Source organism: Alligator mississippiensis, chromosome 3 (genome assembly GCF_030867095.1).
Source record: "Alligator mississippiensis isolate rAllMis1 chromosome 3, rAllMis1, whole genome shotgun sequence".
NCBI classification, from domain to species: Eukaryota; Metazoa; Chordata; order Crocodylia; family Alligatoridae; genus Alligator; species Alligator mississippiensis.
In genome coordinates this window covers 303,265,410-303,279,842 of record NC_081826.1, presented here as the reverse complement: position 1 = coordinate 303,279,842, position 14,433 = coordinate 303,265,410, and the positions used below count along the sequence as shown (strand labels likewise).

The window sequence follows — 14,433 nt, the reverse complement described above, 5'->3', positions numbered from 1 at the left end:
CCCCCCAAGCTTCCCCTGCTAGTCCCTTTCTGGTCCTCCAATGAGAAAACAAACCGAAAACCCAGCTCCCACATTAATGCCACACACGCACACCTCGGGGCGCAGAAGGAAAAAAAGGTACACGTCTTTAACTCGTACAACCCCGTGTCGAGTCTTTAACTCCTACAACCCCGTGTCGAGTCTTTAACTCCTACAACCCCGTGTTAAGTCCTACAGCCGGTTTCCTAGGGCAGATGAAGCCCGCCCCGGTAACCCACCCCTGGGTCCTCACTGCACTGCCCCTCGCTCCCGGGCTTCCTAGCCCACTGTCTCTCCCCCTCCTTGTGGGAGGCCTCAGTTCCTCCCAGGACTTTGCCCACCACTGTGCACCCTCGCTTTCCTTTCCCTTTCTCTGCTGCCTCCCCGAGCAAGCCCTTACCTGGCTCTGCCCATTGGCACCCCTGGCCTCCAGCGCTCAGCAGCTCCTTCCTCCCCCTGCCTCCTGCTCTCTGGCTAGCATCTCTTACCTCGCCACCTGTCCAGGGCTGCTTCAGTGAGTCTCGTCCTGGTTTGTACTGGGAGCCCCATGTCCCTGTTGCAGTCCCACATGCGGGGCTGGCTGCGCGAGGGAGAATGCACCGACTACGGCACGTGTACCGCAGCGGGGCCAGGAAAGGGATCGTGCCCACGGGAGGCCAAGAGCCCGGGCCTGGCCCAGGCAGGGGAACAGCCGCGGTCTGAACGGAGCGGCAAGGGAGGGGTGCTGACAACAGGCGGAGAGCGGGGAAGCTCTGGCAGGGAATGAGCTGCGGCTGTGTCCGTAGTGTTTTTGGTCCGGAGGGACAGGTTCTCGATCCCGTCCCCCAGGCAGGGCATCAGTTGGACCCGGTTCCCCAGTCCTACCAAGCCCTGGACTTCGTGTCTGCCTAGAGCATAGTCTGCGGGTCCACAAACCTCTTATCGAAAGCGACTGGTTCTTGGATCCTGGGGAGCTTGTTCTGCTAATGCACAGCACTCACTGCTGCAAATATGTCTGACATCTGGAGTGAATTTACAAGTGACTCCAACCGCGTGTGAAGTGGGCACGCCGCCACCCCGGAGAGTAAGCAGCGGAGTGTGAGCAGCACGGGGACTCACAGGCACACAAGCAGGCAGGTTTTTCAGTGGAAAAGGTTTATTTGGCACCCAGGGCCGAGTGGTCACACAGGTGGATGCCCGGCTGGGCTGTGGGCTGAAAGCACCGGAGGTGGGCAGAGCCTGGTGGCACCAATCGCTGTCTCCACGTGCAGTGAGAGTGGGAGCGGGCAGGGCAGGGCAGGGGAGGGGTGCGTGGAGCCGGGGTGCAGAGGCGAGACTGGGGAGCCGGGTCCAACTGATGCCCTGCCATAGGCACGAAGTGAGGAGGCGCAGTTGGAGCCCGCAAGATGCTCCCACTCCTTACGGCTAAACCCGGGTGAAGAGGTTGGTGCCGACCCTGTGGGGAAGGAAAGGCACAGAGCTGCTGCAATTTCCCATGGGAGCCACACACCAGCCCTGCCAGCTCCCAGCACAGCCGCGGGGCAGCTGCCCAGCCCTGCCCTTGTCCGTATCCGACCTGCTGCAGGTGCCCGTGTGCCGTGGCTCAGCAGGGAGCCCAGGTGCCCGCACTAGGCCTATGCCGTGGGGCAGGCGGGACACCTGCGGCTGCATAGGGAGCAGCTGCTGGTGCCAGGAATGCAGCAGAAGGAAGCTGCACCATGGAGGGGCTGCCCTGGCGAGGGGTAGCTCCCCTGCCTCGTGCCTCCCACCCCCAGGGCCCGGCGAAGCAGACACGGTGCTGCTGAAGCAGTGCCGAGCGCAGCAGCTTGGCCCCGGCAGTGGACCCTGGGCCGTGTGGGGGCTGCTCCTGGCCCTGGCTGTGAGAATTGTGAGGGGCCACGGCCTAGGGGCTCTGCCAGGCTCCTTCCCCATCCCCTCCTTGTGCTCCTGCCCGCACAGCTCAGGGCAGGGGCAGGGGCAGGGGCAGGGGCAGGGGCAGGGGCAGGAGGGGACCACGGCAGCACCACGTCCGCCTGCTCTGACCAGGGGCCCTTCCCAACCCTCCCTTTCCCCCAAGCCATGGTTCCCAGGATGCTCACAGGGTCGCTTTCCAGTTGTCCTGGCTGGAGTCGACCTTCTTCCGCAGCAACCACATGGTCTGCAGAGTCTCCTTCCCTTTGTCGTCCACGAAGCACTGGCCCACGAAGACGGTGGTTGAGTCTGTGGGCAGGCAGAGGTTGGAACGAGAGCCAATGCTGCTGCAGCCAAGACCACAGCGTCCCAGGACCCGGACGGAGAGGATCCAGGCAGGGAGGAGGGGGTTCCTGGGGTCCAACGGGGCATGTGTGGCCGCAGCTGCTTGGGAAGCCACGAGCACCACGCACCAGGGTGGGTGCAAGTGGGAGGGCAGGGAAGGGGCTGTGGGGTGGTGGAGCAGCGGGGCACGGACCCCTGGAGCCAGGTGAGCTGGCAGCAGGGCTGATCTGCCGAGGTGCCCGTGACAGCAGGGACTGGACTGGACTGGACCAGAGACTGCAGGGTCCTGCCAGCCTGGCCTCCACGGCACAGCACCAAGAGCCGGGCAGTGGCAGGGCAGGAGAGGGCCCTGGGCAGGGAGGGGACTGCTGGGTGCGCCTCTGGGGCTGGTGCCAGGCATGGGGTGGCTATGACAGGCTGTTGGGACGGGGAAGAGGAGCCTAAAGAGGTGACCTGGGGGCAGGGGGAGCAGAGGCAGGAGCTGGGTGCTGCCCAGGGCGGGCGGAAGGACCCCAGCCTTTGCACTGGCACGGGCTGCCCCGGCCTCCCCACCCCAGCCCACCCCACCCCACCGCATGCAGAGCCACGTACCAGAGAACGACCAGGCAACGGTGAACCCGAACGTCGGCTGCTCCTGGTCTCCCATCTGCTGGCTGCCCCTCAGGGGGGACACACCGATCGGCTTGTCTGTGCTGGAGACCCTTGTGAGGTACGTGCCGAAGATTTTCCCAACGTTGTTTACAGCCGTGATGTTCATTTCCGAGCCCAGGTCGTTCTTCCACAGCCCGATCAGGGAGCACTGCGGAGGAGGGCTGCGGTCAGCAGAGGGTCCAACTCCTGAGCGAGGGCATCGCCCCAGAGCCCCCAGCCCTGGGGACGAACCCAGAAACCAGGAGACAGAGGACGGGGGTCCTGAGCCGTGCAGGGAAGCGCCTTCTGGCTGTACTCTGTTCCCTGGGTCTGTCCCATTTCATACAGCCCGAAATCTGTGCAGTTGTCTCCAGGGACATGGAGCTGCTGAGGAGGGCAAAGGCCAGGCGAAGGACTAGGGGCATTGCTCTGATGGAGCCTCTGCCCGGCTGGTCCTGAGCCTCAGGCAGCTCACGATGGGTAGGGAAGGGCGTGGGGGGCTGGAGAACCTCCCAGCGCACTGGTTTGTGCAGCGCATCCATGTGCAGACCCAGGTCTGGCACATCCCACATCTCACCAGGCCTCTTGCGTCCCACATCCCACCAGCCCAGACTTGTTGCATGGCCCCACACGCTGCCGAAACACTTTAGGCTTGTGCCCAAGATGTCTGTAGTGCCCTGATCTCATCTGTGGTGCCCCAACCTCACCACGGTCACAGCCATGGGGCATCCTAGCCTACCTGTTGGGAGTCCTTCACGTTGAGGTCACGCACCCCAGAGCCATCGCTGCTCCTGCCCGTCGGGGTGACTGTCCCTGCCCGGGCAGCCAGCAGCTCAGCCCGGGACTCTGGGGCACAGATCCTGTGGTACCCTAGAGCAGAGCCCCTGCAGGGGGGCAGGTCCCAGCCCCTTCCCCTCCCCAATCCAGCCCTGCCAGGATCCACCACCCCCTGCTCTGGGCTCCAACCCCTAGGATCCGCTGGCGGTGGATGCTGGAGCAGGCTGAGATGGTGCAGAGGGAGCATGAAACCCCTGCTGCCACCAGCGCTGCACCTGCCTGGTGAGTACCTTGTCATTTAAAGGGATGCCAAGGGTCACCCCAGCCAGGGCGAGGACAAGGATGAAGCCAATGCTCTGCATCACTGCTGGGAGCTGGAGCTGCTTGTGGGTTTGGTGAGTCTGCAGGCAGGGACCTATGCCTGGGCTCCCTGCAAGACCCCTTTTATGCCCCTGCCAGGCAGGTGTGGCTGGGATCTGTGACGTGGGCAGTTCCCCTTACTGGAAGTCCATGGAGGGGTCACTCACAGTTACTGTCACTTTATGACTGTCCTTGCTATTATCTTGCTTCTCAGAAACAGCCGCCAGGAGACAAACAGCAAAAGAGAAAGTGAAAGGGACCTGTGGGCAAGTCCAAGATGTCCACATAGGGAGAGATCCCCAGCCAGGGACAAACTCTGTAACTTGTGCCCCACTTGCAGCAGGACCCCTGGGCCCAGCAGAGCATGGCAGGCAGGGCACAGACACGCTGTGGGTCAGAAAAGAGACATAAGACAGGTTGGCAGCCTTGTCTTTTATTACTCCCCCTGAATGACAACACGTGCATGTATCTCAGCGCCCACGGGGCCCCCAGCAGCACAGACCAGCTCCTCCCCGGTGCCGTCCGGGGAGACGCAGGAGAGGGGGCAGCCGCTCTGCGTGCCGGACCAGCTCTCAGTGCTGCCCCCGGCTTCTCCCCACATGCACAGGGGCTTCTTTTGGTCATCCGGGAACGATCTCTGCCAGGTCTGCACAGGACAGTTTCTTCTCTCCTTCCCTTGCCAGCCTGCGTCTTTCACCTTGATTTATGGTCCTCACAGTCAAGGCTGCTCATTAACAACTTACCTACAAGCCTTGTGTGCAGACGTGTCTGTTCCAGCACAGCCACAGCCCAGGCACTTAGTGGCACCACTCGGTGCTCCGAGCATCTTCAAGCTAAAGAGTGGACAAGTGCACTGCCCGAGCCCACAGTGCGAGGTAGCGCGGGTGCTTGCCATGCTGAATGCACAACTGGCAGCCAGGCACGGAGCCAGTGCAGAGCCCAGGCTGATGGGATGGCATGGGAGGGGGTCTGCACCCCTAGGACGAATGCAGGCCGAGTGTGCATGGGAGGAAGAGCCCCGGGGCTGGGTCGCATGCATGTGGAACTGTGGGGACAGGGGGCAGGGGCTGCGGTGCTGGGGTCCTGCTTTTTTGCTCACTTGATGCGGGTGAAAAAGTTGGAGTTGGTCCTGTGGGGAAGCCCAGTGTCAGTGAGAGTGGATGCAGGCAGCATCAGCCGTTGCAGGACCGTAGCCCCCAGGGAGGCCTGGTCCCCAGCCCCTGCTGCCTGGCACTGAGGACCGCTGCCTGGGGGAGCTCCTCGCCGACGGCCTGCCTGCCAGGGCGCCAGCACCCCAGCCCAGGGCCATGCACCACGGGGGCAGCGCCCACCACACCACAGCCCCAGACCCACGGGGCCCTCGGCCAGGCGCTCCCCAAGGGGGGCTGGGCAAAGGCACCAGAGAGCAGCAGGACCTGACGCCTCCCCACACAGCTCCAGCCTGCAGGACAGGGCACGGGGATGCCCGGGATGGCCCTTCGCGCCCCACAGAGACCCAGAGCCATGCCTGCCCCACTCACCTGGTCGCTTTCCAGTCGTCCTTCTCGGAGCTGACCTCCTCCCTCAGCAGCCACATGGTGCGCAGCGATTCCTCCCCGCTCTTGTCCACGAAGCACTGGCCCACAAAGACGGTGGTCGAGTCTGTGGGCAGTGGGCAGCTGAGCGCTGTGGGCCCCGCCGTGGGCTCTGGCTCCCCATCCACGCTATCCGTGCTGGCCGGGCACGTGGCTGCCAGCTAGCATCTGCCCGGCCGGCACGTCTGCAGGGGCCACTGTTGTCACCCCAGGTGTGCCCGGGCCAAGGGTCGGGCTGTGGCCAGCCCTAGCGATGGGGACGGATCGTGGGGAGGGTGGGAGGCGGGCAGGTGATGCGGGGCCATCCCGGTGCAGCCTGGCTGTTCCCAGGCCTCTCCTGCTGTTCCAGGCCAGGGCAGAGGGCTGGAGCCCGTGCCCCAGGGATGGGCGAGGGGGAAGGGGAGAGGGTCTCCTGCAAGGGCAGCCACTGGCTGAGTGCGGGGGAGAGGGCAGGGGAAGGAGAGAGCAGACGAGGGGCAGGGCTGGGGCTGGAGGCTGCCCACCACGGCTGCCAGGCACGCACCTGAGAAGCTCTTCCAGTTGACGGTGAAGCCGAAGGTGGGCTGCTGCCCCTCACCATGCAGCTGCTGGGACCCACGCAGCAGCGCGGGCCGGATGGGCGCCTGCGTGGCCGACACGGCCGTCGTGTACTCGCCGGAGAAGCTGCCGTCTGCTTCCACGTCAAAGATGTGCACCTGGGAGCCCAGCTCGTTCTGCCACTGCCCGGACAGGACGCACTGCACGGGAGCACACGGGTCAGCACGGGCCACAAGCGGTGCCCGTAGGAGAGGCCGCCCTGCCCACCGCCCCAGGCCCTGTGTCCAGCAGGACGAGGCAGGGGCAAGTGCCCATGCTGGACCCGTGCCCCCTGTGAGCCGCCTGAAGCAGGGTGCTCCGTGGAACCGGCTGCGGGACGGCTCTGCTGGAAATATCCGGGTGCCTGGCCCAAGGCAGCGCAGGGAGGCCAGACCGGCGAGGCGCTGCACCCAGGAGGGCAGGGACAGCTGACCTTGCAGGGCCTTGCTGGAGGCTTTGGCCCTGGGCTCCCTTCTCTCCTGGCGGGTGCATCCTTGGCCGGCTCCTGCCCCTCATGGAGGTTTCCACCCCCTTAGCAAAGCGACTTGTAAAAGAGCAGAAGAAAACCTGGCTGCTTCCCTGGGTCAGCAGAAGCCATGAAGTGGGACCCACACCTTTTTTTTTATTTTTTATTTTTAAAGAAATCTTTCGTGTTCCCAGCCAAATCAAGTCCAAATCCGTGAGTCAGTCCAGATCCATAAATGACCCTACAACTGGCAAAAATCCTCCACCCCCCTAGGGCCTTCAGATACTTCCAAAGTCTTTTGGCGGGCATCCTATGCTCAGGCCCAAGGCTGAAGGCTTGGGGTTCAGGTGCCCCCAAGTTTTGCCTGCCCTCAGCCATACGAGCAAGCTAGGGGGGAGCCTCCTATTTCCATAAAGTGGGCTTCAAGCCCTAACACCTCAGTGGGTACTAAACCACGCCAGAAGAACAGTTATCCCCAGGAATGCTTAAGGAAAACTGCCTTCATGGACCCAGATACAAGGTGTTTCCCGGTGACCCAGAACCGCCAGGGCAAGCGCCTGGCCCCCGGCCCTGGGTACCACCACCCGCACCTTGCTCCACGATGCCACCCCCAGCGATGCCGGGCTCAGGGCCAGGGCCAGCGGGAGGCGGATTTCCCTCACCATTTCTCCAACATCTGCAGGTGTCGGACGTGCCACCTGGTCCTGCTGCAGCAGCAGGGCGGCTCCGTCCTTCCCGCTCTCTCGGGACAGCTGGGCTGCGGGGGAAGGAGCAGTTCCTGCAAGTGAAGTGTCTGATGCGTTGCCCAGCTGCTGCCCACATCCTGGATATTGAGTGCCTGGTGTCAACAGTGACAGTGATAGGGAGAAGGGCAGGGCAGGGCCGAGCCAGGGCCAGGGCAACTGTCTGGAGACAGGAGCAGGGTGGTGCCGTCAGCTGGGACAGGCCTGCGTCTGCGTCTGCGTCTGCGTCCGGCGGCTCTGTTCACCTGCTGCCCTTCGCCCGCAGGCAGAGGAGGACCCGGCGTGGGGGCATCACCCCCTTTGCTTCCTGCTCCATCCAAACTTAAACACAACTGCCGGGGGCAGCGGCTGAGGAGGTGATGGCGTTCACAGTCCCTGCCCATGGCTCTGCACCCAGCAGGCACTAACGACTCTCCCTCCTTTTCAAAGGGCTTTGTGGTCCATTCATGCAGTTCTCCTTTCTGTGCATGTAGCAGATGTCGCGGTGTATTTCCTAGCCCTGCCAGCTGCTTCCAGTTCTAGGTGAAAGCCCTGACCCAGGTGTGGTCGTTTTAACGCAGGTGAAGGTGAACTCCGGTGCAGAGATGTATAAGGGTGCTGGGCTGGATGCTCATGAAGGCGAGATTTCGTATGAGAAATTGGAGTAAGAGGAGTGCACTAAATTGGTCTGATGGCAGCAGTCATGACACAACATCCTCTGACTATCTATCTAGCTGGTTGCGGTTTCTAAACTTATAATCCAGCCCATTTGTTCACATGCCACTAATACTGCATTTCGCTTTGCTTTGATCTTAAACTGGTTAACATAGTGCTGCAACCCCCCCAAATTGTGTCATATTGCTGCAGCACATCAGCTAAGAACAAACGGTGTCCAAGAAACTTGATCTCCCGGGACACAGTAGCTACTGTGTCCAAGAAGGCATGCCGTGGATCAAGGGCCCGATGTGGGCATCGTGTACCTGGACTTCAGAAAGGTTTGGACAGAGTCCCACATGACCTTCTCATATGTGAACTGGAGAAGTGTAGGTGGGACGCAGGTCCTGTAAGGGGGAGAGACGGCTGGCTCAGTGGCTGCCAGCAAAGGGTAATCCTGACTGGGTCCATGTCAGGATGGCGGGAGGCTTCGAGCAGAGCCCCACAGGGGCTGTCTTGGGCCCGGGGCTGCTCATCCTGTGTATCGATGGTGTGGACGCTGGCACAGAAAGCTTCTGGAGCAAGTTTGTGTAGGGCACAGCACAGCGCGGCATGGGGAAGGGCTGTGAACACGCTGGAGGACAGAAAGCAATGTAGACGGATCTCAACAGATGGGAAACCTGGGCTGGAGCTGACAGGATGGGGTTCAGTGCCCCTGGCGGCGCTCGGAGGCAGAGGCAGGGCCAGGCGGAGCCGGGGGAGCTGCTCCGCACCGAGCAGGTGCGGAGTGGGGCCAGGCAAGAGCAGGGTGCCAGGGGCAGGGCTCAGCCCTCCCCAGAGGACAGGATCCAGGACCTGTCTCTCTGGGCTGTAAACACGACGGACGCGGCTGCAGCTGGTTCCCACCCCAAGCTTCCCCGCACTCTGCCTGCTGCCGGCATCCCGCTGCTAACACCCCGCCCAGACTTGGCTGCTCCCCTGCCTGGCCCGGGCCCGGACTCTTCACCTTCCATGGGTGCCACCCTCACCCTGGCCCCGCTGCAGTACGTGCGCCGAAGCCAGTGCATTGTCCCCCACGCTGGCAGCCCCACATGTGCCCCCTGCTCCCTGGGCCCCATGCCACCCTTCTGCCTCCCCTCACCTGCTCCTCGCTCAGTACGCTGCAGGCACCTGCTGCCTCTGCACCAAGGCCAAGACCAGCGCTGGTCCTGCCCCTTCCCGGCATGGGTCCTCCCGGAGAGCACCCAGGGAGACGCTGACCCGAGGAAAGGGGGCCGGTGCAGGGACAGTCCCAGGTTGGGGCAGCGTGGTCACAGCCTGGCCCCTCGCGCACGAGGAGTGATGAGGCTCCCCCTCAGCGCTGCCAGTGTTGTGGTCCTCACAGAAGGTGCCTGAGGAGACACTGGCAGCTGGCAGTAGTTTGAACAAACTCTTGCCTTCCTGAGCATCGAGGCTGGCACCATTATGCATCTCCACACCAGAGTTCACTTTTGCCTGAGTTAAGACAACATTCCTGAGTCAGGGCTTTCAGCTTGGACTGGAAGCAGTCGGCAGGGCTGGGAAACAAGAGGAATTCCAAGAAATGACTAATAAACAACTGCAGAAACAACTTTGTTTCCCTTTCAGTTTCACTGTGACACCGGGCACACCATTTTTAGCATCACCGCAGCACCCGTGAGAGACTGCTCATTCCCCCACAACCCAGCTATCTCGAGCGAGTGAGCGAATGGCAAGGAAGGAGCCACAACCCTGCTGCAGCAGGACCAGCCAGCACATCTAGCACCTGCAGACGCTGGAGAAATGATGAGGGAAATTCGTCTCCCGCTGGCCCTGTCCCTGGGCCTGGCATCGCTGGGAGTGGCATCATGGAAGAAGGTGGGGGTAGCGGTGCCTGGGGCCGGGTGCTTGCTCTGGGGGGTCCGGGTTGCCCTTTGCAGCTTCTGCTGACCCAAGGAAGCAGCTGGGTTTTCTTTTGCTCTTTTAGAAGTCACTTTGCCAAGAGGGTGAAAAACTCTGCGAGGGGCAGGAGCCGGCCAAGGATGAGCCCACCAGGCGAGAAGGAAGCCCGGTGCCAAAGCTGCTCACAAGGCCCTGCAAGGTCAGCTGTGCCAGCCTTCTCGCTGCCCCATTGTGCTGGGCGCCAACCCTGGGGAGTTGGGCAGGGGGTCCGCTTCTGTGAGTGCTGTGTGCAGCCTGTGCTGACCCGTGTGCTCCCGTGCAGTGCGTCCTGTCCGGGCAGTGGCAGAACGAGCTGGGCTCCCAGGTGCACATCTTTGACGTGGAAGCAGACGGCAGCTTCTCCGGCGAGTACACGACGGCCGTGTCGGCCACGCAGGCGCCCATCCGGCCCGCGCTGCTGCGTGGGTCCCAGCAGCTGCATGGTGAGGAGCAGCAGCCCACCTTCGGCTTCACCGTCAACTGGAAGAGCTTCTCAGGTGCGTGCCTGGCAGCCGTGGTGGGCAGCCTCCAGCCCCAGCCCTGCCCCTCGTCTGCTCTCTCCTTCCCCTGCCCTCTCCCCCGCACTCAGCCAGTGGCTGCCCTTGCAGGAGACCCTCTCCCCTTCCCCCTCGCCCATCCCTGGGGCACGGGCTCCAGCCCTCTGCCCTGGCCTGGAACAGCAGGAGAGGCCTGGGAACAGCCAGGCTGCACCGGGATGGCCCCGCATCACCTGCCCGCCTCCCACCCTCCCCACGATCCGTCCCCATCGCTAGGGCTGGCCACAGCCCGACCCTTGGCCCGGGCACACCTGGGGTGACAACAGTGGCCCCTGCAGACGTGCCAGCCGGGCAGATGCTAGCTGGCAGCCACGTGCCCGGCCAGCACGGATAGCGTGGATGGGGAGCCAGAGCCCACGGCGGGGCCCACAGCGCTCAGCTGCCCACTGCCCACAGACTCGACCACCGTCTTTGTGGGCCAGTGCTTCGTGGACAAGAGCGGGGAGGAATCGCTGCGCACCATGTGGCTGCTGAGGGAGGAGGTCAGCTCCGAGAAGGACGACTGGAAAGCGACCAGGTGAGTGGGGCAGGCATGGCTCTGGGTCTCTGTGGGGTGCGAAGGGCCATCCCAGGCATCCCCGTGCCCTGTCCTGCAGGCTGGAGCTGTGTGGGGAGGCGTCAGGTCCTGCTGCTCTCTGGTGCCTTTGCCCAGCCCCCCTTGGGGAGCGCCTGGCCGAGGGCCCCGTGGGTCTGGGGCTGTGGTGTGGTGGGCGCTGCCCCCGTGGTGCATGGCCCTGGGCTGGGGTGCTGGCGCCCTGGCAGGCAGGCCGTTGGCGAGGAGCTCCCCCAGGCAGCGGTCCTCAGTGCCAGGCAGCAGGGGCTGGGGACCAGGCCTCCCTGGGGGCTACGGTCCTGCAACGGCTGATGCTGCCTGCACGTGCCATGCAGCACTGAGAGCACGGCCCCTGCCGGCTCCGTCCTCCTGATGCTGGTGTTCCTCGCAGGACCGGCTGCAACGTCTTCACCCGCATTGCATAAGGAAAGCAGCAGACCCCGGCACTGCACCCTCCGCCCTCACGTGCACGTATCCCAGCCCCCTCCATCTTTTCTTGTACTAGGGGTGCAGACCCACCCCACATGCCATCCCATCAGCCTGGGCTCTGCACTAGCTCCGTTGCCTGGCTGCCAGCTGTGCTCCAGCCTTGACCATGAGGACCATAAACCAAAGTGAAAGATGCAGCCTGGAGAGGAAGGAGACAAGAAACCATCCTGTACACACCTGACAGAGACCTTTCCCACATGACTACAAGGAGCAACCTGTGCATGTGGGGAGAAGCCCGGGGCAGCGCTGGGAGCTGGTCCGGCACATGCAGAGCTGCTGCCCCCTCTCCTGCATCTCCGCAGCTGGCACCGGGGAGCAGCTGCTCTGTGCTGCTGGGGGCCCGGTGGGTGCTGAGATACATGCACATGTTGTTGTTCAGGGGGAGTAATAAAAGACAAGCCTGCCAACCTGTCTCATGTCTCTTTTCTGACCCACCATGCATCTGTGCCCTGCCTGCCATGTTCTGCTGGGCCCAGGGGTCCTGCTGCTGCGCCCTTGTCTCCTGCCCCCTTTACGGCCTGGGCCCCATTCGCCTGGCTGCCCGTTCCCGAGGGTGCAGGGATGCAGGACGGGACTGCATGGCTGGCAATGTAATTCTACGTGGGTCTTTGTAATGCTATCAATGCGCTGCTTGTGTTACTTGTGTTTCTATACGGAGCTGTATCGCTCCCTTCTGCAAGTCCTCACCCTCCATGGAGCTATCTTGCAGGACTCAGTTTCAATGGGGCTGGGTTCCTCCTGGCATGAAATCAGTCAAATACACACACACACATTAATGTGACATGCCTGACCCGGCCGGGTTGATCAGTATGGACAGGCTGAAACCCTCATATGCCAAGAATCAGTTCATAAGAGCAACAATAAAATGCAGTCGAACACAAGCACACAGGTGAACAGAATCCCTCTGAATCCGGCTGGGTGTCCAGCTGACACCCTCATGGGCCAGCATTCAGGTCATTGGGGCACATCTGAGCCAAATGGGGTCAATCAGCCTATACAAGCTGATCCCCTTATGTCTCAAACTCAGCATGTCCCAATGTTTTGCCCTAACTGTCCTAGTAGTGGTAGCCTCTTGATGAGTGGATCCCACAGTACTTTTGGGCTTCACAGGGATCTTTGGCTTAGGTAAAAGAAGCGTTTCTGCAGAGCGAGTGGGGAAGGGAAAGTAGAGAAGGACAAATTCACCCAGTTACCACCAGTTTGAGTATAAAAATTATTCATTGCTAAGTCTATGGACTTTATGATGGTACTAGTAGTAATAACCATGTAAGGGAAAGCAAACAAAAACAATTACAATATTACTCTGATTTTATTGAGTATTTTGGGGAAACCTAGCTCAAGCTTAACTAATAAAATTCAGGTTCAGCAAGCTGTGCCTAGAGAGAAAAAGAAAAAGAGAGAGCACGAGCTGGGATCTCCCTGTTGCAAGGTACGTGGGTGTTTTGTTGACAGGCAAAGCTCCCAGCACAATCGTTGAAGGTTTAGCAGGCGATGGGAAGATGCGATCTGTTTCTCCCAGATGCTTGAGAACAACAGCGGTGGTGTCAAAGAGATTTCTCTCTTGAAACACACTGTGTGGTGCTTTACAGCTTTCTTATACTCTTAGCCCAGCCTCTTCAAAGTATTCTTTTAATTGTGTAAATCAAGGGGGTCTCAAGCCATTATTGACAGGGAAAATCCTGTTATATAAACAGTTTCAATTTAAATGAATTATCTTTTTCAGTGACAAGGGGTTATCTGGTTTGGAACATCTTAAGAAGCTGATTAACAACCAGGAAAAACATCAAGACACCTAGGAGCCAGCTTGAAATTATTATGAATATAGAAGATATATTGGAAGGGATACCACATAGTTTCTTCTCAGATGGCCTAGCTATGCTTGCACTGTGAAGTCAGCATCAGTGTTTTGTATTTTACCTGTCAGCTCAGCGTGACTTTCAGATCTTACTGTAGTCTTTTAACAGACTTAAGGGGATTGAGGACTTGGAGTGTCCACAAACATTGTGGGGAGGACTTCCACCAGTCATCCCGGGAAAAGTATGGCAGCATTTGTGGTCAGGCCTCCCACGGGCTGGATGTTGTGATGAGCCCCTAACCATTGTTCAAATGTCGCCCGTACCCCCTCTGACTCGATCTCTTGCCTCAGCATTTCCTAACCGGGCAACCGAGTTTTAGTCAATCAACTTTAAATAGGCCTCCCATAGTGGGGCCAGGGAATGTATGGCCTGAGATACCTATTCAACTTTTTTTGTGCTTAGTTCTGAGTAGATCAGATGTGTGTGTGCGTGGGGGCGGGGAGGAGAATAGAAAAAGTCCTTTGTAAGTCCAGCAAGCTGGGTGCCAGGGCTCCCTCAGGAGCACAGTGCTGACAGGTAACAGCCTGCAGAGACTCACCATCCCTCAAGCAGCTCCAGCTCCCAGCAATGATGCAGAGCATTGGCTTCATCCTGGTCCTGGCCTTGGCCCTGGCCATGGGGACCCTCAGCATCCCTTTAAATGACAAGGTACTCACCAGGCAGGTGCAGTGCTGGTGGAAGCAGGGGTTTCATGCTTCCTCTGCACTGTTTTGAGATGCTGCAGCACGCACTGTTGGGAGATCCTAGAGGTTGGAGCCCACAGCAGAGGGTGGCGGGGCTCGGCAGGGCTGGATTGGGGAGGGGAAGGGGCTGGGACCTGCCCCCCTGCAGGGGCTCTGCTCTAGGGTACCACAGGATCTGTGCCCCAGAGTCCCGGGCTGAGCTGCTGCCTGCCTGGGCAGGGACAGTCACCCCGACAGGCAGGAGCAGCGATGGCTCTGGGGTGTGTGAACTCAGCATGAAGGACTCCCAACAGGTAGGCTAGGATGCTCTGTGGCTGTGACTGTGGCAAGGTCTGGGCACCACAA

At 60.9% G+C, this 14,433-nt stretch overlaps 3 protein-coding genes across 4 annotated transcripts; 1 reads left to right on the top strand and 2 right to left on the bottom strand.

Annotated features, from left to right (window-relative positions):
* Nucleotides 1-1,128: 1,128 nt before the first annotated feature.
* Nucleotides 1,129-4,254, bottom strand: LOC102566814 (avidin). Of its 2 annotated transcripts, none has more exons than XM_059725426.1 (4): nucleotides 4,188-4,254; nucleotides 2,845-3,052; nucleotides 2,097-2,217; nucleotides 1,129-1,453 (listed from the first exon to the last, which is right to left on the bottom strand). In XM_059725426.1, the coding sequence occupies exons 2-4, from the start codon at nucleotides 3,008-3,010 to the stop codon at nucleotides 1,423-1,425; spliced, it is 318 nt and encodes a 105-aa protein (XP_059581409.1). In that variant the 5' UTR covers nucleotides 3,011-3,052; nucleotides 4,188-4,254; the 3' UTR covers nucleotides 1,129-1,422. The 2 variants fall into 2 exon arrangements, with proteins under 2 accessions (XP_059581409.1, XP_059581408.1); XM_059725425.1 differs by lacking the exon at nucleotides 4,188-4,254 and adding an exon at nucleotides 3,951-4,122 and having other exon boundaries at nucleotides 1,130-1,453.
* Nucleotides 4,255-5,354: 1,100 nt separating this feature from the next.
* On the bottom strand, nucleotides 5,355-7,301 carry LOC132249198 (avidin-like). The gene is made up of 3 exons (XM_059723565.1): nucleotides 7,227-7,301; nucleotides 6,118-6,331; nucleotides 5,355-5,661 (listed from the first exon to the last, which is right to left on the bottom strand). The coding sequence occupies exons 1-3, from the start codon at nucleotides 7,299-7,301 to the stop codon at nucleotides 5,537-5,539; spliced, it is 414 nt and encodes a 137-aa protein (XP_059579548.1). The 3' UTR covers nucleotides 5,355-5,536.
* Nucleotides 7,302-9,499: 2,198 nt separating this feature from the next.
* LOC132249173 (avidin-like) lies at nucleotides 9,500-11,948 on the top strand. The gene is made up of 5 exons (XM_059723511.1): nucleotides 9,500-9,887; nucleotides 9,997-10,110; nucleotides 10,234-10,447; nucleotides 10,904-11,024; nucleotides 11,452-11,948. The coding sequence occupies exons 1-5, from the start codon at nucleotides 9,813-9,815 to the stop codon at nucleotides 11,483-11,485; spliced, it is 558 nt and encodes a 185-aa protein (XP_059579494.1). The 5' UTR covers nucleotides 9,500-9,812; the 3' UTR covers nucleotides 11,486-11,948.
* The last annotated feature ends 2,485 nt before the right edge of the window (nucleotides 11,949-14,433 follow it).

Bases quoted from the DNA above. Each gene is read 5' to 3' on its own strand.
- LOC102566814 (XM_059725425.1), bottom strand. From the start codon at position 4,022: ATGCAGAGCATTGGCTTCATCCTTGTCCTCGCCCTGGCTGGGGTGACC. The intron at 2,218-2,844 runs GTACGTGGCTCT...GCCTGCCCACAG, and splicing joins CGTTGCCTGGTCGTTCTCTG to ACTCAACCACCGTCTTCGTG. The intron at 1,454-2,096 runs GTGAGCATCCTG...CCTTCCCCACAG, and splicing joins GACAACTGGAAAGCGACCCT to GGTCGGCACCAACCTCTTCA.
- LOC132249198 (XM_059723565.1), bottom strand. From the start codon at position 7,301: ATGGTGAGGGAAATCCGCCTCCCGCTGGCCCTGGCCCTGAGCCCGGCA. The intron at 6,332-7,226 runs GTGCGGGTGGTG...GCTCCCGTGCAG, and splicing joins GGGTGGCATCGTGGAGCAAG to TGCGTCCTGTCCGGGCAGTG. The intron at 5,662-6,117 runs GTGCGTGCCTGG...CACTGCCCACAG, and splicing joins CAACTGGAAGAGCTTCTCAG to ACTCGACCACCGTCTTTGTG.
- LOC132249173 (XM_059723511.1), top strand. From the start codon at position 9,813: ATGATGAGGGAAATTCGTCTCCCGCTGGCCCTGTCCCTGGGCCTGGCA. The intron at 9,888-9,996 runs GTGGGGGTAGCG...TTGCTCTTTTAG, and splicing joins GAGTGGCATCATGGAAGAAG to AAGTCACTTTGCCAAGAGGG. The intron at 11,025-11,451 runs GTGAGTGGGGCA...TGTTCCTCGCAG, and splicing joins GACGACTGGAAAGCGACCAG to GACCGGCTGCAACGTCTTCA.